The sequence below is a fragment of the Heteronotia binoei genome, chromosome 12 (assembly GCF_032191835.1).
Source record: "Heteronotia binoei isolate CCM8104 ecotype False Entrance Well chromosome 12, APGP_CSIRO_Hbin_v1, whole genome shotgun sequence".
NCBI lineage: Eukaryota > Metazoa > Chordata > Lepidosauria > Squamata > Gekkonidae > Heteronotia > Heteronotia binoei.
The window spans coordinates 6195849-6219735 of record NC_083234.1 but is presented as its reverse complement, the minus strand read 5'-3'; the positions used below and the strand labels follow the sequence as shown (position 1 = coordinate 6219735).

At 50.7% G+C, this 23887-nt stretch overlaps 1 protein-coding gene and 1 non-coding gene across 3 annotated transcripts in view; one reads left to right on the top strand and one right to left on the bottom strand.

Moving 5' to 3' along the window:
• The window catches only part of TTC12 (tetratricopeptide repeat domain 12), a 59776-nt gene that overhangs the window by 17275 nt on the left and 18614 nt on the right, over positions 1-23887 (top strand). Inside the window, exons 6-15 of one of the 2 annotated variants that reach the window (XM_060250840.1) lie at positions 1400-1459; positions 6062-6133; positions 6693-6753; positions 7453-7641; positions 9021-9090; positions 11242-11330; positions 13885-14053; positions 17458-17550; positions 20451-20514; positions 23050-23184. In XM_060250840.1, coding sequence (XP_060106823.1) covers positions 1400-1459; positions 6062-6133; positions 6693-6753; positions 7453-7641; positions 9021-9090; positions 11242-11330; positions 13885-14053; positions 17458-17550; positions 20451-20514; positions 23050-23184 — 1002 coding nt within the window. The remainder of the gene's footprint in view (positions 1-1399; positions 1460-6061; positions 6134-6692; positions 6754-7452; positions 7642-9020; positions 9091-11241; positions 11331-13884; positions 14054-17457; positions 17551-20450; positions 20515-23049; positions 23185-23887) is intronic. The other variant, XM_060250842.1, reaches the window with a different exon arrangement.
• TRNAS-GCU (transfer RNA serine (anticodon GCU)) lies at positions 15808-15879 on the bottom strand. Its single transcript has one exon. It is a non-coding gene; the product is annotated as a tRNA-Ser (tRNA).

The window sequence follows — 23887 nt, the reverse complement described above, 5'->3', positions numbered from 1 at the left end:
GGTAGGAGTGGCTGTGAGGCAAAGCTCACTTTGCCAGGCACATTTAGAGCTGTACCTCTTCATCTCTATTGTTGAGCGCATTCTCTCTATTGCAGTGAATGGTACCTTTGACAGTGATTTTTAATAAGGCTGGAACTTTGTGCCTTTTGCCCTCTGGTGTAGAAAGAACTCCAAGACTACTCCCTGGGCATTCTCTGGCTTCCTCTTCCTTTTTGTGTAGCTTAATGACACACAAGTGTGTGGGTGAGCCTCAGAGAGTAAAGAGCAACTGCCAGCTACTTCACAAGAGTCCACAAGAGTGGGGGAGGAAGGGAAAGGAGATTGTGAGCCGCTCTGAGACTCTTCGGAGTGGAGGGCGGGATGTAAATCCAATATCTTCATCTACCTCACAGGGTGTCTGTTGTGGGGGAGGAAGGTAAAGGAGATTGTGAGCCGCTCTGAGACTCTTCGGAGTGGAGGGCGGGATATAAATCCAATATCTTCATCTACCTCACAGGGTGTCTGTTGTGGGGGAGGAAGGGAAAGGAGATTGTGAGCCGCTCTGAGACTCTTCGGAGTGGAGGGCGGGATATAAATCCAATATCTTCATCTACCTCACAGGGTGTCTGTTGTGGGGGAGGAAGGGAAAGGAGATTGTGAGGTGCTTTGAGACTCTTCGGAGTGGAGGGCGGGATATAAATCCAATATCTTCATCTACCTCACAGGGTGTCTGTTGTGGGGGAGGAAGGGAAAGGAGATTGTGAGCCGCTCTGAGACTCTTCGGAGTGGAGGGCGGGATATAAATCCAATATCTTCATCTACCTCACAGGGTGTCTGTTGTGGGGGAGGAAGGGAAAGGAGATTGTGAGCCGCTCTGAGACTCTTCGGAGTGGAGGGCGGGATATAAATCCAATATCTTCATCTACCTCACAGGGTGTCTGTTGTGGGGGAGGAAGGGGAAGGAGATTGTGAGGTGCTTTGAGACTCTTCGGAGTGGAGGGCGGGATATAAATCCAATATCTTCATCTACCTCACAGGGTGTCTGTTGTGGGGGAGGAAGGGAAAGGAGATTGTGAGCCGCTCTGAGACTCTTCGGAGTGGAGGGCGGGATATAAATCCAATATCTTCATCTACCTCACAGGGTGTCTGTTGTGGGGGAGGAAGGGAAAGGAGATTGTGAGCCGCTCTGAGACTCTTCGGAGTGGAGGGCGGGATATAAATCCAATATATAAATATATATATAAATCGAATAAAGTAAAGTAATATCTTCTTCTTAAAAGTTCATAGAGATTCATGGCCGGGCTGCAGTTTGCAAACCACAAACCTGCCCGAATTAATCGCGAACGACGGTTTGTGAATCGGTTGAGGTCCGTCTCTGCTGCTTAAAGCATCCTGCCTTTGCTGGCTCGTTTCGTTTCAGGCTTACATCAAGCTGGAGGAACACGAGAAAGCCGTCCTTGACTGTGAATGGGCTTTAAGGGTAAGAACTTCCTGTGTTTTGTCAGCTAACCTGTGTAAGTGGGCAAGCAGGCGACCAGGTGAGCCAGGCTTTGAATCGTGGACAGAGAGGGAGCTCCTTCACTTTTATGAGTTTGGTGGCCCTCCTTTCACTTACATGCACACGTCTGTATTTCTTTTCACGAAGGTAGTTTCTGAGGGTAGCTGTGGTTGTCTGCATCGGAACACTTAAGATCTGATCCAGTAGCCCATCAGGAGGCCAAAAAGATTTGAAGTGTGGGAGCTTTTGCGAACTGAAGGAGAGCTTTGACAAGGGAACTCCGACTCTTGAAGGCCGTACCTGGGAAATCTAGTTGGTCTCTTAAGAGAGCCAGTTTGGTGTAGTGGCTAAGTACACGGACTCTTTACTTGGGAGAACTGGGTTTGATTCTCCACTCCTCCACTTGCAGCTGCTGGAATGGCCTTGGGTCAGCCAGAGCTCTGTTATCTGGGAGAACCGGGTTTGATTCCCCACTCCTCCACTTACAGCTGCTGGAATGGCCTTGGGTCAGCCAGAGCTCTTGTAGGAGTTGTCCTTGAAGGGTCAGCTTCTGGGAGAGCTCTCTCAGCCCCACCCACCTCACAGGGTAGATCTGAGAGGCAGTGTGTGTCGTGGTTAAGTGCGCGGACTCTTATCTGAAAGAACCGGGTTTGATTCCCCACTCGTCCACTTGCAGCTGCTGGAATGGCCTTGGGTCAGCCAGAGCTCTTTTATCTGAAAGAACCAGGTTTGATTCCCCCCTCCTCCACTTGCAGCTGCTGGAATGGCCTTGGGTCAGCCATAGCTATCGTAGGAGTTGTCCTTGAAAGGGCAGCTGCTGTAAAAAGCTCTTTCAGCCCCACCTACCTCAGAGGATGTCTGTTGTGGGGGGAAGAAGATATAGGAGATTGTAGGCCGCTCTCTGTCCTTAAAAGGGCAGCTGTTGTGAGAGCCCTCTCAGCCCCACCCACCTCACAGGGTGTCTGTTGTGGGGGGAAGAAGATATAGGAGATTGTAGGCCGCTCTGAGACTCTGAGATTCAGAGTATAGGGCGGGATATAAATCCAGTATCCTCTTCTTAGGTGCCACTGGTCTTGAATCTAGCTGTATTGTTTTGTGAGTACCCTGAAGATCTCACAAGTACACGCTCTCTCTCTGCCTCCCTGCCCCCATTTATATATTCAGGGAAGTGGAAGTAACATGCGTTCCAATGCGTTAATAATTCTTAAAGCTCTCCGTTGTAATTTGATCGTTTTAATAGTATGGATTAAAGTAAGCTGTGGCACTTCCTCACAGGACAATTAAGTCTCTTGCTGGGCACAGTTTTCATCTTCCCTATTAAGTAAAAAACCCCCAAATAGATGCTTGAGTATTATAAACATTTGCATTCCGGCTTTGCAGAACCAGTCTCCAGGCTTTTTATTTAAAAAAAAAATTCAAATATTTAATTAAAGATTGATTTCATAAATGGTAAATTAATTTATCTGGCAGCATCTCTTGAGATCTGTTTAAAAAATGTAAATATAATGTGCTGGTTCAGTTCTCCCAGCATGCGAAGTGATTTTTAAAGCTCTTGGCTTCCATGACTTGACATATTTTAATTCTGTATTCTCAGATGCGTCAGGGTACTCATTTTTTTGTGATATTCATTTGAGACAGAAGAGCCCAGGCAGTCTGCTGGCCTTTGGAGCCTCCTCTTCCCCCTTGGTTGGTTGGTTGGTTTTAAAAAAAAGGCTCTCCTTCAGATCTCATGACTGCTGCAACCCCACCCCCCATCCCAGGGCCAGGGCCACGTCTTCCCACCACCAGCCCCCACCACCAGCCCCCTTGCCTTCCTTCCCACCCCCATGCAGCATGCCCCCCCTACCTACTCATGCATTCTTCTCCTGTTTGGTGTAGCCAGTTTGGTGTAGTGGTTAAGTGTGCGGACTCTTACCTAGAATAACCGGGTTTGATTCCCCACTCCTCCACTTGCAGCTGCTGGAATGGCCTTGGGTCAGCCATAGCTCTCGCAGGAGTTGTCCTTGAAAGGGCAGCTGCTGAGAGAGCCCTCTCCAGCCCCACCCACCTCACAGGGTGTCTGTTGTGGGGGGGAGGAAGGGAGAGGAGATTGTGAGCCACTCTGAGACTCTTCGGAGTGGAGGGCGGGATATAAATCCAATATCTTCATCTACCTCACAGGGTGTCTGTTGGGGGGGAGGAAGGTAAAGGAGATTGTGAGCTGCTCTGAGACTCTGTCCTTGAAAGGGCAGCTGCTGGGAGAGCCCTCTCAGCCCCACCCACCTCACAGGGTGTCTGTTGTGGGGGGAGAAGAGATAGGAGATTGTGAGCCGCTCTGAGTCTCTGATTCAGAGAGAAGGGTGGGGTATGAATCTGCAGTCGTCTTCTTCTGCTTGCAAGCCCTTTGATTGCCCCTGCTTAGTTTCCTGCCTCACCTGTTTGGGCTTTCCCTGGCAACGCTGGCCAGTCTGTACAGTCTGGGAGTGCTGCTGTCTTTTCCCCCAGGCTGTGAACGAGCAACATGCACTTTCGCAGTGGCTCTGGGCCGTTGGGAGCATGGCTGCAGGCAGATGTCAAGGAAGGTGCATCGGTGGTGGTGGGGGGGGGGCAGTGGCACTGAGGTGGGAGGTGGAGGCAGATTGGCCTTCTACTACCTGGCCACCTAGCGGGGTGGTGGCAGAAACAGACCCAGCCTCCCCACCATGGGGGGCAGGAATGGGGCGTGGGCAGAGGGGCAGCCTGGGGTGGCAAAACCCCAGCGCCACCCCCCCCACACACACACGCACAGACTAGTCCATGGAAAAATTGTCTTCCACGAAACTGGTCCCTGATGCCGAAAAGGTTGGGAGCCGCTGCTCTTGTGCATTGTAGGCAGTGAGGTTAAGCAGACGAGATTTATTTATTACATTCAACTTGTAGCCCTCCCTTCCCCACAAAGCAGGGCTCAGGGCAGGTGACATCCATGTTAGGAAATACTGTAAATTAATTTTAAAAAACAGTGACCGCAGCAGTAGATTAAAAATCAAAGCAGTCGGTATATACAGGCTCAAGGTGGCGTCACAAAGTAGGCTCACTGTCCCGATCCGTGTCATGAGATGGCAGGGACGATGGCTCAGTGGTACAGCATCTGCTTGGGAAGCAGAAGGTCCCAGGTTCAATCCCCGGCATCTCCAAAAAAGGGTCCAGGCAAATAGGTGTGAAAAATCTCAGCTGGAGACCCTGGAGAAAGTGCCGTTGCCAGTCTGAGAAGACAATATTGACTTTGATGGACCGAGGGTCTGATTCAGTATAAGGCAGCTTCATATGTTCATATGACGGCTTCCGGTTGCTTGTCCCTCCCCCTCCCATCCCCCCCCCCAGCACTTCCAGCCGAGAGCTCCTGCCCCTGCTGCCACCCCAGCCGTTTCCCTTGCAGACGAGAAGAAAGACTGATGTCCACTTAGACGCTGAAATCTTGAAAGCTTTTTGAAAGAGAGTTTCCCCTGTCGTCTCTAATGCTCTAAGTGCCCTTGATTTAAGGGGCCTGGCTAGACAGCAGGTCAGCTACGCCGAAGCAAAACTGCCCCTTCCCAAATGTTTGATGGGGAAGCGTCGACACAAACAATGAGCACGTTTCAGTGTCCTTCAGTTGCGCTCTCTGAGCAGTGTTTTTGCATGGCTGGGTGGAAGCTTCTTTAAGACATCAGAGGCGTTTCCAGGGCTGCCGCTTCCAACTCCGAGCAAAGCGTCTCTGCCTTCTAATTCGAAAGCAGCTTGGAAAGTTCTGCGCTCCGTCACCAGTCGCCAGCACAGCAGAAGAGCTTGACCAATGCTTGAGTCTCAATCTGCCCACAGACCTTTCCAAACGATGGAAAGCAATTTCTGAAGAAGCACTGTGTCTTCCGTGGTTGTGTTGGCTGTTCTGCGCTACTCTCAAGTTCCTTCGAACGGTGGCAGGCACTTGCTTAAGCAGCTGCCCTTTGCTCTGGCCCCGTGAAGGGTTTATCGTAACACAGAAGCCTAAGAATAACTTTTTGCAAATATAAAAGAATTCCAGTTTGTGGTAAAAGAGCCAGTTTGGTGTAGTGGTTAAGTGTGCGGACTCTTATCTGGGAGAACCGGGTTTGATTCCCCACTCCTCCACTTGCACCTGCTGGAATGGCCTTGGGGTAGTCATAGCTTGAAAGGGCAGCTCCTGTGAGAGCTCTCTCAGCCCCACCCACCTCACAGGGTGTCTGAACATGGACATATGAAGCTGCCTTATACTGAATCAGACCCTCGGTCCATCAAAGTCAGTATTGTCTACTTAGACTGGCAGTGGCTCTCCAGGGTCTCAGGCTGAGGTTTTTCACGCCTATTTGCCTGGACCCTGTTTAGTTGGAGATGCCGGGGATTGAACCTGGGGCCTTCTGTTTACCAAGCAGATGCTCTACCACTGAGCTACCGTCCCTCCCCTGTTGTGGAGGGAGAAGATATAGGAGATTGTAAGCCGCTCTGAGACTCTGAGATTCGGAGTGGAGGGCGGGATATAAATCCAGTATCATCTTCTTATTATTGTAATGCTATCTTACTGGTAAAAAGCCACCATGTTTTACAAGTTTTGCTTAACGATTCTGTTCAATGCAGTGCGATGAAAAATATCTCAAAGCCTTCTTTCATATGGGGAAAGCATACCTGGCTCTGAAGCATTATGGGAAGGTAAGGCCTGTGGATATTCAGCAGCCTTTCCTGTTCTGTACCATGTTATTTCTCTACGACTGTTGGATGTCCGTATCCATTGAGAAGGCTGCACAGCTCAAGTCTTGGTTAGCATCTCTCTCCCGCTTATCGTGAAGCACCTTTTATTTTTAAAAAAAATGATAGCAAGACAAGTATGCTAATGTGCCTTTTTCTAATGCGGCCATGCTCAAAATCTGTAAGCATTCTGCTTTTGCGGTGAACTCACTGGCACGTACAAAAGCATCTTTAGAATGCTGAGTTAAATTATTTTGCTCTTGGTCAAAGAGCAGGAGAAGTGTGGGGTGGAATCTGGGTCTGAATTCAGGGTGTCCAAGAGAAATTCAGTTCTCGCTTTCTGTGGTTACCTCGACAAACAGATAGGAAGTCAAGCAAGACAAGAGTGCTGATTTCAATCACACAGGACTTGACTGTGTGCAGGAGTAGCCGTGGATTTGCATTTTGCATTTTGTGAATGTTTAGTTAACATCCTGTGTCCTTTCACTGGCCCTGACCTAAAATCCTGTCCTTATTCTTCAAGTCCAGAGAGTGCTACATGAAGATTTTAGAAAATGATCCCCACAAAGAGAAGTTGTGCAAAGGTAAGGAGTCCATCAGTCCATCTCTTGCTGTCCTTCTGCTGTCAGCTGAGGTTCCGGCTTCAGCTGTTCCCTGCTGTTTGTGCCTTTGAGTCTCCTCACCTGAGTGGCCAGGTCCTTCCGTCAAGCATGATATTTCTAGTTATTGAATCAGTACGTATTACTGAACACACCCCCCCCCTTTCCTCTTTCTCTATTCCTTCTTTGCATAAGACTGCTCTTCAAAGCTCCCCCCCCCCAACTGGTAACTCTAAAGCATTCAGAATATGCAAGTAACCTTGTCTTTGTAAGTAAAATGCCTCTCCCACCAGTTCCCATCCATACGTCTTATCAGTAAGCCAGGAATGTGTGGGAACTAGGAGATGTTGTAGTGACCAAATGAATAGTTGATAGTACCCTTTGAACCTTCCCTGCAATTCACATCTGTATGTTATGCTTTTGAAGCTATCTACTATGGTGCGGTTGAAGTAGCCTTTAAGATTTTATGCCGTGTGAAACTATGTATCACTTCCAAGGTATCGTTCCTTGGAGCAAGTACTGGATTATCAATAAAACAAGTCTTTGAATTAAACAAAAGCTTGGTTATTCGAAACACCGATGCTCGACACCTTCCATGTATTCTTGTACAGCCTCATTCTGTTCGTTTCTGCTATCAGCACTGCATCCTGCTCATGTTTATGTTTTGCCGTTTGGGACTTCCAGACTGCATGAACGAAGTGGATTTGGAAGAAAAAAGACAGCGTGAGGAAGAGAAGGCCACTGAGGAGTTTGAATCGGGGAGGTGCAAAGCCGTGTCTGTGAGCCAGCTGCTCCAGAAACTCAGCAGGCCTAATGAAAATGCCCTTTTCTATGCGGGCGGGATCCAGCTTTTGACTGGTACCGTACAAGATTGTAAGTACCCTTCTTTCCCTCCCAGTGGGTACTGGACACAACAGCTTTTCTGTTTGGCGATATCCCTAGCAGTATTGTTCTAAACAGGCTGGGCAGAAGCCGTTGAGAAGAAAAACTGCGCAGCCTTTCTCCAGCTCTGTGCCATCTCGGGAGCTAATGAAACCATCAGAGTATCTGGGAAATAGCCCTTCAAGTTGACAGGGAGCCTGGGTCCACTCCTGTCTGGCGGCAGGGAATCACAGCCGAGATTTTGTTCCGGCAAATTACCCTTGTGCCTTAGAATTTCCTAAATACTGCAGAGCATTTACTTTGGCCTGTTTCAGTGTTCTTCCGCAAGCTGTTTCCCTTTAATTTCCACAGTTCGGGTTTTTACTAGCCGAATGCCCTGGAAACAGTTGAAGACGTGTCACTTCACCGTTCATTTTGTAAGGACAGGGCTTTGTTTTGTAGCAGGAGCTCCTCTGCATATTAGGCCACATACCCTCGATGTAGCCAATCCTCCAAGAGCTTACAGGGCTCTTCTTACAGGGCCTACTGTAAGCTCCAGGAGGATTAGCTCCATAAGGAGTTCCTGCTACAAAGGAGTTCCTGCTACAAAAGGAGTTCCTGCTACAAAAAAAGCCCTGTTTGCTGGATATTTAATCTAAATTTCCAGGAGGGGCTGATACATTTTACATATCCCTTATCCTTGCAGACTTTTTTTTTTAAAAAAATCACTCTTAAGATGGCCAAATTTTGCAATTTTGCTTAGTCAGCAAGGGAGCACTTGTATCACTGAAGCCAGTGCTTAACGAAGTTGGAAATTTAAATGGTTTCTATATAGAAGGATCCTAGAGTTGGAACGGACCTCCAGGGCCATGTAGGCCAGCCCCCTGTACAATGCAGGAAACTCACAAATACCTTCCCCTAAGTTCACAGGATCTTCAGATGGCCATCTAGCCTCTGTTTAGAAACCTCCAAGGAAGGAGAGCGGAATTAATATGTTTTGTTTGTGATCGGCTTATGCTCTTAACATATGTATACTGTACACATGTATGTATACTGTATGTATGTTTTATAATTGATTGTAGCAATTTTACCTTTGTTCTCTCAGCACAATTTATATGGGTTACCGTAAGTGGCATCGGTTTTATCTGTATTGTTTTTACTGGCTTTTGCTGTGAATAAACTCGCTTGCTTGCCTGCGCAGAGGAAGGCATTGGTGTCGGTGGATCTTGGGTCACAATAAACGCAATGAATATTGTGCACTCCTCGCTGGTTGTCATTTTCATCTCTCAAGACAATCTCTTTGGCAGCCTTGTCACTTAATGCTGAGCTTTGGGTGAGGACGGGTCTGCCTTCAGGTGACGTCTGACTTCTTATCTCTGAACCTATTACAGGCACTGAGCAGACCTTGTTCAGGACAAACAATGGATTCAGTATCATCAATGACAACGAGGTCATCAGACGGTAAGAGCTGTCTTCAGGAGGAACAGTAGGGGGGGGGGTTGCAGTGGGAGCGAACAAAGAAAGGCCGCTTGCAGGAAACACAATCGCCGTATGAAATTCAGATGGCCTGATCAGCAGATAATGCCATGGCCGGTTGTGAAGTCTTTACTCCTCCTAAGTAACCTTTTAGAATAAACGGTGCTCTTTCGTAGGGATCCCACGGAAATCTGCATCAGGGCTTCCTTCGCACTACTTCTGAAGGATTAGTCCTTTTAAATTGTTGGGCCTGAGGGGAAGAGCAGCTTAGGAAAATGCGACACGGAGGGGTGTCAGATTGTGGAACTCCACAGTGCCACATTCACCCAGAACCGAGCAGCAGCAGGAGTCACTGTGCCGGAAGCAGCTCAGCTTCATCGACTGCTTCGGCCTCCGTAAATCTTTGTTTTAACTGCTGGAACTTTTTCCGGACGTCTTTTTCATTTCTTTTTCCAACTCCGGGGAGAGGATTTTCCTGCAGGATTTCTACTCTCTTTGCTCCTTATTGGTTCTGTCAGTTTGGATTTGTGTCAGATTTTACCTCTTGCTGAGCAAGAAAGCCCGTGGCCCTGTTTTGATTCTCAAACTGTCTCCCAAAGCTTTCTCATGCAAGACCCAGAAGAAATCCAAAAAGCATTTGGTCGCTGCTGATTCCTTGTTAATTCCGTGGGAAACGAGATATTTTTTAGAGAGCAGCTCAGTGGAAAGCAGTCCCGTGAATGACGGGAGTGTCGGCAGACGAATGGAATAATCAGAGACTGGGTGGGTGTAGATGGTCGAGGCAGGGCTCTTGCATGGTGCCCGTGAAGAAGTGGGCATGCACACTAAAGCTTACACCCAGAGTTAAACTTCCTTGGTCTTAAAGGTGTCTGACTGGACTCAGACTTTGTCTGTGAAAGGCTGATATTTGGACTTAAATACCTAGAACCTCTTTGCAGCTCTAATTTGACAAAGCTTTGAAAACGGCCCTCTTGGGAACATGCCACCTGCCTTTTCTTATGTTGATATTGCTCTGGCCTAACCCTGGCCAAAATGGCGCATTTGCCCAAACTGTCTGTTGCAACTCAATCTGACTTCTTTGGGAATGGATAGTTTGCCAACATGCTGTGTCTCTTAGAGCCAGCATGGTGTAGCAGTTAAACTGTCAAAGTCGGATCTGTGAGACCTAGGATCCGTAAGACTGTCCTCAAAGCTCACTGGGAGACCTTGGACCAATCCCTCTGTCCCTAGGCAGTGGGCCATGAGGCCTACAGGGCCTGGAGAAGCCTGCCTAGGAGCTGCTAGTGGACCTACATTTCCCAGGATCCCTTCTGTCCCTCTGATTGGGTGGGCAGCAGTTCAGAAGGAAAACTGGCCAAGGAGAGGTGAGACCTGGGAGGAAAGCATAGATAGGCCAATTGCAGACATGCTGTGTTCTCATTGGAGAGGCTGCGGACAGAGAAGTATTATCTTTGGGAATGTTGAAGCAGGAGAGTGCCCTCACTCAAGGTTGCCCTCACTCCCTGGACCCCTGTCGTGTGACACAGCCTAGCCTCCCTTACAGGATTGTTGTGTGAAAAATCTTTCTATCCCACCTTTCCTCTTAGTTCAAGGTAGCTTACAAGAACAGTCAAGACACCCCTCCCTTAAAAGATGCTTGTCCTGGCAAGCAGGCAGGCCTTGCAGCGCCCCTGAAAATCTGGGAGGAAGGGGCTTCTGTCACCTCTTCAGAGAGTCTGCTCCACCAAGCCGGAGACATGACAGAAGAGGCCCCAAGAGATGGCTGCCTGATGACCATAGTTGGCACACAGGGACATGTAGAAGGACATGGTCCCGGGTTCTGAAGGGCTTGAAAGGCCATAACCAGCACCTTGGAGGTGAAATGGAAGAGGAAACAATAATGGTGCAAGCTGTGGGGGGGGCGGGGTGTCCCCTGTTGGTGAGGAAAGTGGGGTATAAATAAATAAATTGCTTGCTTGTTTGCATAAGATCTGATTTCCTCCCCCCCCCCCCCGCTTTACTGTCTGGGTTGAGGAAGAGTCCTGTGTGATTCCAAACCTCGCCACCCGCTGCTTTCATGCATAAAAGGCGACGTCTGACTTTTCCTGCGACCTGCCCGCTTTTCCTTGGTGTTGACGAAACCCCTTCGTTTCCCAGAGCATTCCGTCCTGAGATGAAATCCCCTGCCGAAGAAGAGCTGTCTCTTTCCCTTCTCCTCCTGTGGCAAGCAGTCTGCAAAGGGAACGGTAATCAACGTGAATCGCTGTTAATGTGCTGCTAACATGACCCTCGCTGGGCTGTGGAGCATTCTTGTCGATGAGCGATGCTGTGGCGGGTGGTCGTGATGCCGAGAACTTGCTCCGCACCAGGGATTTGTAGGTCAGGCTTAATGACAGCGAGGGCAAAGCATGAGCCGTGATCCCGGATTCCCCCCCCCCCCCCGCCCCAGTCATATCTGCTAAACCTTTCTGAGTGGCTTAGAGGGAACTTCTGTCGTGGAGATCTCTCTTGCTCTTCTGTCTGTTCCATGAGTGTGCTCAGATGACACACGCCCTTTCTTAGCTGACGGCTAGACGTTTGCGTCCTTTTCAGCTCACGCAAGCTGTGCAGCAAAGTAATCTCCCCGTGTCAGGCAGGGTAATCACCAGAGGCGGATTTTGCTTAATCTAACCCCATCCAATTTTGCCACCATGTTCACAGGCTGCAAAATGCAGCCCCCCTTTTGGAAATTGGAGGGGGGGGATTTTCCAAAACCACTTATTGGCAGTAGCAGTAATTCTTTAGGGAATAATTTTTCCCTTTACTTTTTGACCACAGGAGCGCAACACAAAGGCAGGAAGCGAGGCCTTAGTGGTGCCCCGCCTTCCCGTGTTCCTTCCAGTGTCATCACACGGTCATAAGAGAAGCCATGTTGGATCAGGCCAGTGGCCCATCCAGTCCAACACTCTGTGTCACATAAGAGAAGCCATGTTGGATCAGGCCAGTGGCCCATCCAGTCCAACACTCTGTGTCACATAAGAGAAGCCATGTTGGATCAGGCCAGTGGCCCATCCAGTCCAACACTCTGTGTCACATAAGAGAAGCCATGTTGGATCAGGCCAGTGGCCCATCCAGTCCAACACTCTGTGTCACATAAGAGAAGCCATGTTGGATCAGGCCAGTGGCCCATCCAGTCCAACACTCTGTGTCACATAAGAGAAGCCATGTTGGATCAGGCCAGTGGCCCATCCAGTCCAACACTCTGTGTCACATAAGAGAAGCCATGTTGGATCAGGCCAGTGGCCCATCCAGTCCAACACTCTGTGTCACATAAGAGAAGCCATGTTGGATCAGGCCAGTGGCCCATCCAGTCCAACACTCTGTGTCACATAAGAGAAGCCATGTTGGATCAGGCCAATGGCCCATCCAGTCCAACTCTGTGTCACATAAGAGAAGCCATGTTGGATCAGGCCAATGGCCCCTCCAGTCCAACATTCTGTGTCACATAAGAACAGAAGAGAAGCCATGTTGGATCAGGCCAGTGACCCATCCAGTCCAAGACTGTGTCACACAATGGCCAGATCCCAGGTGCCATCAAGAGCACTGACATGTGATGTCTGAAGCCACACCAGTTTTTCTTGCATTCAGTATCATGTCTTGTTATGACATGGGGGGGGATAGTGACCAGAGGCAGGGTGGAGGAGGACGCATGAAGCTCCTTTATCCTAAATCAGACCCTTGGTTCTTCAGAGTCAGTCTTGTCTACTCAGACCGGCCATGGCTCTGCAGGGTCTCAGGCAGAGGTCTTTCATATGAACATATGAAGCTGCCTTATACTGAATCAGACCCTTGGTCCATCAAAGTCAGTCTTGTCTCCTCAGACTGGCAGCAGCTCTCCAGGGTCTCAAGCGGAGGTTTCTCACGCCTACTTGCCTGGACCCTTTTTTGGAGATGCCGGGGATTGAACCTGGGACCTTCTGCTTACCAAGCAGATGCTCTACCACTGAGCCACCGTCCCTCCCCTATCTCCTGCTACCTGATCCCATTAACTGGAGATTCTGGCATTGAGCCCGGGAGACTCGGTGTGCATAGAGGCTCTTCCCCTGAGCCAGAGCCCCTACCTCTTTACCATCACTGCCAGGACCACAGAAAAGGCTGGAAGAGTTGTGTGTGTGTGTGTGTGTGGGGGGGGATTTTGTGAAAGCATCTTCCCTTCCTCCCCCCCAAGTCTCAGCGTCTAGGGCCTTCCTAACTCCAGCAGTCTAACAGCAGCCTGCCTCAAGATCCATCTTGCAATGATGGTCTGTCAGTTTCATGTCCGAGCCACTCCTGGGGCTCAGGCCTGGCTGGTTTAAGGTGTCTGTGAAGGTTGTGGAGCGAAAGAGATGCAGAATACAAGCAGAGCAGAAAGGGCTCCTCTTTCTTCCTGCTTCAGAAAAGAGAGGGGGAGAGAAAAAGGAGAATGTATTAATTTCTGGGGCGTGAAGTTACCAAAATCGGCTTTAGTTCACACTTGTGTCCTGAAACGAAGCCTGAAAGGTGGAACTAAAGGAGAGCAGAGTAGCTTGCCAGGCATGCATCAGTTACATAATCTGTTCTTTAGAAACGGGAGAGGGAGGAAGAGAGGAAGACGTGAGCACAGGGAAGCTCAGGCAGCACCTTCTTGCCTTCCCATCCTGCCAGTAGATCGAGCCCCTTGAGCAGAAACAGAATGATGTTCTCCCACCTGAGTGGTTTCCCGGATGGCAGATGGCAGTGCCGGTAAAGCCTCTCGCAGCATCTGGTTTGGCAGGCCAAAAGCTCTCCTTTTCCCCTTTTCAGAGGAGAACCAGCGCCTGCTTCTGACTCACCCCTACGTGAACTCACAGCTCCCCGCTCTGTTGCTTTCGGAGGTGTCCGAAATCCAGGAACAGTGCTTGGCCCTCCTGTCTCTCTATGCGCAGACAGAACATGGAAGGAGTCTGCTGCTCAGACACCTGGACCTCACCAAGTATGTGCCTTGCTTCAATCCAGAATCTGATGTGTGTGCTTATAGCCGAATATTTGACAGAAATGTGGGAGAGCTGCCCTCCTGCCTCTGGCGAAGAAATAAGGAAATACTCCTGGCTGAGAGTCTGGAGCTGTTGGCCATTTCTAGCCTCAGCCTCCTGGGATCCTATTTCTTTCAGATCTGCTGAAAGAAATAGCAGTCTGGCATCGCATGTATCCCCAGCCCCAGTGACAAAAGGTCAGACCGATTCCCCACTAGCCTTATGCCGCTCTTACGCTCCTCCGCGGGGCTTCCATTGGATTGCACACTATCTGCCGTGGGGCTGCGATTCACTTCGCCTCTTGCATGGCAAACAGAAACCGGTTTTTAGAGGATCTTGTTTGCTGCATGAAAAAAGCGGCGCAAGTTGCAGCCCTGAGGCAGATAGTATGAAATCCGACGGAAGCCCCGCGGAGAAGAGGAGCGTGAAAGCGGCATAAGGCTAGTAGGGAATTGGTCTCAAGTTCTTGTTACTCACAGAAGAGATGTCGGCTCTCTCCAAGAGTTTGCCTTCGGTGGCGAAATCAGATCTATCTTTGTGGAGCTTCCTTGTAACTTCCTCTCAGTTTCAGAAGTCAAAAGAATCAGCCTGCCTTTGCCCTCGGGGCTTCTGTTCCAGGGGCCTAACAGGACGAGAGCAGCTATGGATGCAGGCGGGGGGAGCAAATCGCCCTCTCTTGGGTGGCACGGGGAGGGGGAGAGCCTGGTGGAGGTCTCACTGAGATCGGTGAAGTCCCAAAGGAGGTGAGGAAGGGAAAGCCGGTGTGTCCCCTACGTCACGAACTGAGTTCGATCCTAGTGGAAGCCGGGTTCAGGTAGCCAGTTCGAGGTTGACTCAGCCTTCCATCCTTCCGAGGTCGGTCAAAGGAGTCCCCAGCTTGCTGAGGGGAAAGTGTACACGGCTGGGGAAGGCAATGGCAAACCACCCCGTAACAAGTCTGCCGTGAAAACGTCCTGATGCAACGTCACCCCAGAGTCGGAAACGACTGGTGCTTGCACAGGGGACTACCTTTACCTTTTACTCCTACATCAGCTCCATGCAGCTAAGTCAAGCAACAGAGGTAGAAAGCCTTCACTTTTTGCAAGAAATTGTAGTTTTCATACCCAAAACACATTTTTTTTGCAATTACCATCTCAAGCTTATCAACGTAAATGCATATTCTGGACATATTTTTAATGATGAACGTGAGTCGGAGGGAAGAGACAGTTAAATCCACCTGCCTCTTCATTCGCATCGTCTAGCTCTTTGCTTTTGTATACCTTGAATTTCATCCCAGTGCTGATTGACCTGGTAATTGGAATTTCAGTAAGCCGCTGAAGAGAATTAATAAAGGAAAGATATCCTCAGCCTAGCCACGCTATTTTAATGTGTCCGTTTTTTTCTCCCCTCCCCCTTTCACACCTTGGAAAATGCCACATTTCAGTCCAGCCCTTTGAAATAAGGGACAAAGAAAAGGGTTTTCCAACTTGTGGCAACTTGTAAATAATGCTCCAACACCTCCTACATTAAAAAAAAAATTATTCAGGTAGTAAGTGAAAATTTTAGTGAGTCAGCCTCTTTTGTCCGCTTTTGAACGTATATGAACATAAGAAGCTGCCTTCTACTGAATCAGACCCTCGGTCCATCAAAGTCAGTCTTGTCTACTCAGACTGGCAGCCTCTCCAGAGTCTCAAGCTGAGGTTTCTCACGCCTACTTGCCTGGACCCTTTTTAGTTGGAGATGCCGGGGATTGAACCTGGGACCTTCTGCTTAGCAAGTAGATGCTCTACCACTGAGCCACAGCCCCATTCATGGCTCTCCACGGCCTCAAGCTGAGGTTCTTCACGCCTATTTGCCTGGACCTTTTTAGTTGGAGATGCCGGGGATTGAACCTGGGACCTTCTGCTTACCAAGTAGATGCTCTACCACTGAGCCACAGCCCCATTCATGGCTCTCCAGGGTCTCAAGCTGAGGTTCTTCACGCCTATTTGTTTGGACCCTTTTTAGTTGGAGATGCCGGGGATTGAACCTGGGACCTTCTGCTTACCAAGCAGATGCTCTACCACTGAGCCATGGCCCCTCTCCACCCTGGGTCCATCAAAGTCAGTATTGTCTGCTCAGACTGGCAGCAGCTCTCCAGGGTCTCAAGCTGAGGTTTTTCACACCTATTTGCCTGGACCTTTTTAGTTGGAAATGCCGGGGATTGAACCTGGGACCTTCTGCTTACCAAGTAGATGCTCTACCACTGAGCCACAGCCCCATTCATGGCTCTCCAGGGTCTCAAGCTGAGGTTCTTCACGCCTATTTGTTTGGACCCTTTTTAGTTGGAGATGCCGGGGATTGAACCTGGGACCTTCTGCTTACCAAGCAGATGCTCTACCACTGAGCCATGGCCCCTCTCCACCCTGGGTCCATCAAAGTCAGTATTGTCTGCTCAGACGGGCAGCAGCTCTCCAGGGTCTCAAGCTGAGGTTTTTCACACCTATTTGCCTGGACCTTTTTAGTTGGAGATGCCGGGGATTGAACCTGGGACCTCCTGCTTACCAAGCAGATGCTCTACCACTGAGCCACCATCCCTCCCCTTTCCAGTGGGCCTCTTACCATTCCCACTTTGGCTGTGTAGAACAATAAATTGCTTCATGACATGCCTGAGGAAGGCTTGTGCAGCTGCCCTTTTTCACTTGATGCATTTGGAAAAGTGTCAGTGCTTTACCATGATAATCGTGTGGGGTCAGCAACCCTTCAGCTCCAGATCCCAGCCCCCCACCCCAAACTTTTAATTTTTATATCTATATCCTGCCCTATCCCGCAAGCGGGCTCAGGGCGGCTTACAACAATAAAAACAACCGAGTTAAAATAGTATCATCAAAACACAGGCTTTACAAAACGGGAGCAGCACAGTAAACAACCTTACAGGCATAGGCGGTAAACGGCCTGCGTCTGACGGCCAACAGCATCACATAACACCGTAATGGTGAAATGCTGGGGGAAGCGATGACTTTCAGAGGATGCCCACTGGGTTAATTGAAAGCCTGGCAGAAGAGCTCCGTCTTACAGGCCCCGCAAAACCTTGATCAGTCCCGCAGGGCCCGGCTCTCCAGCGGGAGCTCGATCCACCAGGTAGGGGCCGGGACGGAAAGGTTCTGTTTAGCGCCAACTTTGCCCTGGGTTCCGAACAGTTCATCTTGGATTCCTTTTTTTTGGTCTGGGCACGGCAATGCGCTTCCCCCACTTGCTACCAGTCGCTTTGGCTTTCTGAGACACCCGGGAGCCTGTCGCGTACAGGCATGGCTCCCTAGGCTTGGCCGTGCCGCTGCCTCGGAACTTCAGCTGCTGCTGGTCTTTCTTGCCTCTCTGAGCCAGGCTGTGTCACCTTCTTTTCTAGGTGGCTGCAGACTCTGATGTCCTTCGTTAGCGTTTTTGACAGCAGAGCTAGTCGGGCGATGAACCTGCTGACCAGCCTCATTGTGGAAGAGCAGTAAGCAGCGTTCTGCTTCAGTTTTACTATAATTTGGAGTTACAGCTTTGGAGGTTGACTGGCAGTCATAGACGATATAGATGCTTTCAACAAAGCAAGCCTTCCACCAGTGCCAGTTCTAGGTTACGAATGGCCATTGGCAGGCAGTGGCCAGGGGCTAGCTTCTGCCCACTACCAGGCCGCCTTCCACCCATCCACCTGTGTCTCCTACCTGACTGTGAATCCTCCTCGCCCCACCTGTGCTGACGGCTGGCTGCACCACATTTGTGACCTCCACCACATTTGAGAGCCAGTTTGGTGTAGTGGTGAAGTGCGCAGACTCTTATCTGTGAGAACCGGGTTTGCTTCCCCACTCCTCCACTTGCAGCTGCTGGAATGGCCTTGGGTCAGCCAGAGCTCTCTTATCTGGGAGAACAGGGTTTGATTCCCCACTCCTCCACTTGCACCTGCTGGAATGGCCTTGGGTCAGCCATAGTTCTCTTATCTGGGAGAACCGGGTTTGATTCCCCACTCCTCCACTTGCAGCTGCTGGAATGGCCTTGGGTCAGCCAGAGCTCTCTTATCTGGGAGAACCGGGTTTGATTCCCCACTCCTCCACTTGCAGCTGCTGGAATGGCCTTGGGTCAGCCAGAGCTCTCTTATCAGGGAGAACCGGGTTTGTTTCCCCACTCCTCGACTTGCAGCTGCTGGAATGGCCTTGGGTCAGCCATAGCTCTCTTATCTGGGAGAACCGGGTTTGATTCCCCACTCCTCCACTTGCACCTGCTGGAATGGCCTTGGGTCAGCCAGAGCTCTCTTATCTGGGAGAACCGGGTTTGATTCCCCACTCCTCCACTTGCACCTGCTGGAATGGCCTTGGGTCAGCCAGAGCTCTCTTATCTGGGAGAACCGGGTTTGATTCCCCACTCCTCCCCTTGCAGCTGCTGGAATGGCCTTGGGTCAGCCAGAGCTCTCTTATCTGGGAGAACCGGGTTTGATTCCCCACTCCTCCCCTTGCAGCTGCTGGAATGGCCTTGGGTCAGCCAGAGCTCTCTTATCTGGGAGAACTGGGTTTGATTCCCCACTCCTCCACTTGCAGCTGCTGGAATGGCCTTGGGTCAGCCAGAGCTCTCTTATCTGGGGGAACCGGGTTTGATTCCCCACTCCTCCACTTGCAGCTGCTAGAATGGCCTTGGGTCAGCCAGAGCTCTCTCAGGAGTTGTCTTTGAAAGGGCAGCTTCTGCCAGAGCTCTCTTAGCTCCATGTACCTCACAGGGTGTCTGTTGTGGGGGGAGGAAGATATAGGAGATTGTAAGCCGCTCTGAGTCTCTGATTCAGAGAGAAGGGCGGGGTATAAATCTGCAGTCTTCTTCTCCCCAACAGCACTGGCTGATGCTTGCAACTGCAGGAGCACCACCAGTGGGCACCACCTGCATGCGCTTCCCTGTCAGTGCTGGGCGCATGGGTGGTGGAGCGCTTGCAATCCAGTGTGCAGGGAAAGGCGCGGGGGCCTGTGTCAGTCAGGAGGATTGGTGACAGAGGGCACTGCCGGAAGACGGGGGTCCTGGCAGCTGTGCCACCTCCGTGTGTCCTGGATGCCAGCCCTGACTTCCGCCTTGTGCCAGTGATAGTGGCAGATGCAGAAACGCTCCTTCGAAAGGCTCCTGGAGCCCTAACAGGATCTAGAAGGCAACCGGTCTCATCTAAGTGGCCTTGACACGTGCAGCTGGAGTTTCATAGAATCAGAGTTGGAAGGGGGCTCGAGGGTCATCTAGTCCAGGGGTGGCCAGACTTGCTTAACGCAAGAGCCACGTAGAAGAAACATCAGATGTTTGAGAGCCGCAAGACGTCCATGTCAGATGTATGAGAGCAGGAAGGGAGGGAGGCAGACAAATAGATGGGGAGGGAGAGATAGAAAGCAACTTTTAACTTTTAATGCGGTCTCCAAGTCACTGGCTGGCTCGGCTTGAAGTGATACAGAGAAATGCGGTGGGGTCTTTGAGAGCCACACAATACATGTGTAAGAGCCACAGTTTGGCTGCCCCCGATCTAGTCCCATACAGGGAGTTCACAAATACTCCCCTCCCCCCCCCCCACATACATCCCCAGTGACTCCTGCTCGATGCGCAGAAGATGGCAAAAAGCCTCCAGGATCCCTGGGGCCAAACCGGCCTGGAGAAAAATCACTGCCTGACCCCAAAGTGTCAATCAGCATTTCCCTGGGCACGTAAGAAAGGGCCGTGAGAACTGAGCCCTGATGCAGCCTCGCCTGGTTGCCTTCTTAGGTAGATCCAGGTGGGCAGCCGTGTTGGCCTGAAGCAGGAGAATAAAGTCGGTGTCCCGCGGCATCCTTAAGACCAACAAAGTTTGACTCAAAATGTCATCTTTTTGATGAAATGTGGTTTTAGCGCACGAAAGTGTACATTTTGAATAAAACTTTGCTGGTCTTAAAGGTGCCACTGGATTCTTAAGTTAATTCTGCTGTCTCCTCAGTCAGGGGTGGCCAATGGAAGCTCTCCAGATGTTTTTTTTGCCTACAACTCCCATCAGCCCCAGCCAGCATGGCCATGTAGGCAAAAACATCTGGAGAGCTACTGTTGGCCACCCCTGTCCTAAGTCAATCTTAGAGAGGTCTGCTCCCCCCTGCCCCCTTTTTGCCCCTGTCTCCTAAGGCAGCCAAAGACGTGAAGGTTTCCACTGGCTCCTTTCTCGTTTTTCCAGACTGACAAAAGAGCCGTGCCTGTTGGCCACCTTTCAGCTCCTTATTGATCCCTATAACTTGATGTCATCTTTAAGGGTACAGGAGAAAAGTGCAGCTTGGGGCAGCAGCTCGGAGAAGCTTGACAGCGCTTCTGTGCCCTGGAGGCTGTCTCTTGTTTCTCAGAAACCTCAACTTAAAATCAGTCGTGTTTCGTCAACAGGTTCAAGATCCAGTGCCGTATCAAGCTTTCCACTGGGGTATTGCCGCTCTTCGCGCAGTTGCTGGTGAGAAAGACCTTCGCCTCGCCCTTCAAATATTTAGCTGCAAAAACATTTTTTCTTTTTGGTCCGGTTTCTGTCCTGCAGTTGTGCTTCATTTTTGCAATGCCTTTCCTTGGCTAAAATCAAAACAACAAAATCCAGTTCTGGGAACTGATGGGCAGAGTAAATCCTCAGCTTGGATGCGTCCCTGAGTCTCTTGTTGTTGAAATGGGGGCAGCTGGAGGGAAACGGTCACTTGGTTGCTTTTTGGTTTCCCTTGCGGGATCTAAAACATGACTTGGCAACCTGGTGCCCATGGCATAGATGCTACGGTGCCCGCTGCCACCTTTTGCACCTGCCAAGAGCTTGGAGAACTGTGGGGAGAAAGTAGGATAGAAATAAATAAGTGCAAGTGTCTAATTGCATGCTGCGGCAGAATTCACCTACGCTGCCTTGCAGGCCCTGTTCCGCTCTGCCCACCTAGGGGTTGCCAACTCCAGTTTGGTGTAGAGCCTGTTTGGTGTAGCGGATAAGGGTGCAGACTCTTATCTGAGAGAACAGGGTTTGATTCCCCACTCCTCCACTTGCACCTGCTAGCATGGCCTTGGGTCAGCCAGAGCTCTGGCAGAGGTTGTCCTTGAAAGGGCAGCTTCTGTCAGAGCTCTCTCAGTCCCACCCACCTCACGGGGTGTCTGTTGTGGGGGGAGAAGATATAGGAGATTGTAAGTCGCTCTCAGTCTCTGATTCAGAGAAAAAGGCGAGGTATACTTGCAGTCGTCGTCTTCTAGAGAGGCTTGCCCTTTACTCTTGAGTATCCACCACCACCTGATGAACATAGGGATTTCCCGCTGAAGGGATCAGGACTCTCAGCTCCCCTTCCAAGCTCCGAGGCCTTGCCTCAGCGTCTCCCACTAGCCCAGCACCTGGGGGACAGATTAACATCTCGCATGTCCCCAGGCGAATAGCCGGTTTGCAACTGCTTGCCTTCCCCCCCCCCCAGCTCCCCTTTAAAATAGTGTGTCAGAAACAGTTTATGTGGTACAGAGAACCACTTCCAAAATCAGGTTTCAAGTATTTATGAAAAAGAAAATGTTTGCAAGTATATTTTTAGCACCACACCAGACTGAAGCAAGGAAGAACAAAAGAAACTGGTAAAACGCAAATCCTCTGTCCCTCTCTCTAAAACTCGCCCTTATTAGATGTTAAACTCGGGACAGGCTCTTTTATCTTCAGTGTCCCAGTTCTCTGAAGCTCTTCCATGACCATGATGGTGACTCCCAGCTCTTGTGGCTGGCCGCATGGTCCAAAAATGGCTTCCTCCGCCCATCCTCTGACAAGAGGTCTGTTCAGCTCAACATTTCCGAGGATAGAAAGAGCCCCCCTTCCCCTCACAAGGCAGTTTTAACAAAATCCTGCTCCTTGACCCCGGCTTCTTTTCCTGTTTCCTCCAAAATTACTTCCTCAAGCCTCTCTAGGATTTTGACACCCCCAGATCTCTCTCTGCTCCCTGCTTGGACAAGGGGTGTGTGTGTGTGAACGGACCCATCTCGTCGTCTCTCCCTGCTGGATGAATTAGCATTCCTTAAGAGATGCGTCTGGAGGGCTGCGGGCTAACTTCCTCCCCCCCTCCCGCTTGTTCTTAGCTCAGAGGGGGGGAAATGGTTAAAACGCAGAGTGAAGCTTTGGGCTCGTTGCCAGCCTCCCAGGAAACAAAGCGTTTCCCCACACACCCGCTGTATTCCTGTCTCCTTCTCATCTCAGTTTGGCCACAGCTGTCCATAGCACTGGTGGGAGGTGAGCCCATGGTAATGTTCCTCACTTCAAGACGAAGCCGTTTTAAGCATCAGTGTTGGAAATCAGCTCCCCCCACGCACATATCTGGTCTTTGAATGACAAGGGTCGTGGCATGGGGCTCCTGTGACAGCTGGAGAGAACCCTTCTCCACTCCTTGCATTCTGAAAATCTTTTATTTTGCCTGCCTGTGCCTTTGTGCTCCCCGGAGCCAGTTAAGTGTGAGGACTCTTCTCTGAGAGAACCGGGTTTGATTCCCCTGCTCCTCCACTTGCAGCTGCGGGAATGGCCTTGGGTCAGCCATAGCTCTTGCAGGAATGCAAGTAACTGAAGCCAAGTCAGGTAGCTGAGTCGGGGTGGAGAGCAAGGTCGTCGGGAGCCAAAAGTCAGAAAGCCAGAGAGTTCAAGCAGGAGTGCCTTGGGTCAGCCATCGCTCTTGCAGGAGTTGTCCTTGAAAGGGCAGCTTCCGTGAGAGCTCTCTCAGCGCCACCCACCTCACAGGGTGTCTGTTGTGGGGAAAGGAGATTGTGAGCTGCTCTGAGACTCTTGATTCAGAGAGAAGGGCGGGGTATAAATCTGTGTTCTTCTTCTTAGAGAGCTGGTGTCTCCTCAGAACGTTGGTTTTAAGAATAATGGGGTTGTTTCTGGCCAAGAGAATCCTCTAAGTACAGCGTCAGATTTTAAAGGCAGCTGTGCTGTAATCTTTGGGGACTTCTTGGGGGGGGGCAGTGTTAACAGCTAACCCGTTCTTGCTCTCGTTTCCCAAAGAATTCCGTCAAGACGGTGGACCAGACGGCCCTGGCGCAGTGCGTCTCCATCATGGGGGACCTCTGCTCGGACGCGGTTATCCGGATCCAGATGGCGGAAAGCCAGGATACCTGGCAGGCCTGCTTGAACCTCGTGGTGAGTCGGCGCGGCCCCTCGCCTTGACCCCGCCTGCCTGGCGTGAAGCCTTTCTCCCGCCCCCCAGCCTCCTGTCGCCTCTCCAGCTTCTCAAAATTGACTCACTAATTTATTTTATGATTTTAAACGTTTCAAAAAAATGACAAGCTGGGCCAGCTAGGGCTGCCCCTGGACCCTGTGCCGGAAGGTTGGAGACTGAAGCCACTTGCAGGTGGGAATAGGACACGCCCTGTCACGGGCCGGGTGCAGTTGGGAGCAAAGGCCAAAGCTAGTCTGGGGTTGAGCCAGGGAGTTCTAACTGAAGCCAAGTCAGGTAGCTGAGTCCGGGTGGGGAGCAAGGTCGTCGGGAGCCAAAAGTCAGAAAGCCAGAGAGTTCAAGCAGGAGTGCAAGAGCTGGGGTGGATGCGTAACGAATGTGACTTCTTGCTTCTATGGAGAGCCCAGCCCCAAGCAGGAGCTAAATGGGCCTCCAGGGATCCTTCCGTTAGCAAGCGGCAGGGCTTCTGTTAGTACTCCGGGCTCAGCAACCCCCTTCCCTGCAGGCCCGTGTCCTTCCAGTGGGTCGCTAAGTCTCAGCAGAATTGCTCCCTCAGCCGAGCTACCCGGGGGGGGGGGGGAGTCTGGTGGGCTTCCCACTTGCAGCTGTGCCTCTTCTGCTGCTGCTGGCTCACGTGCGCGGAATGCTACCTTGAACAAAGCAGGA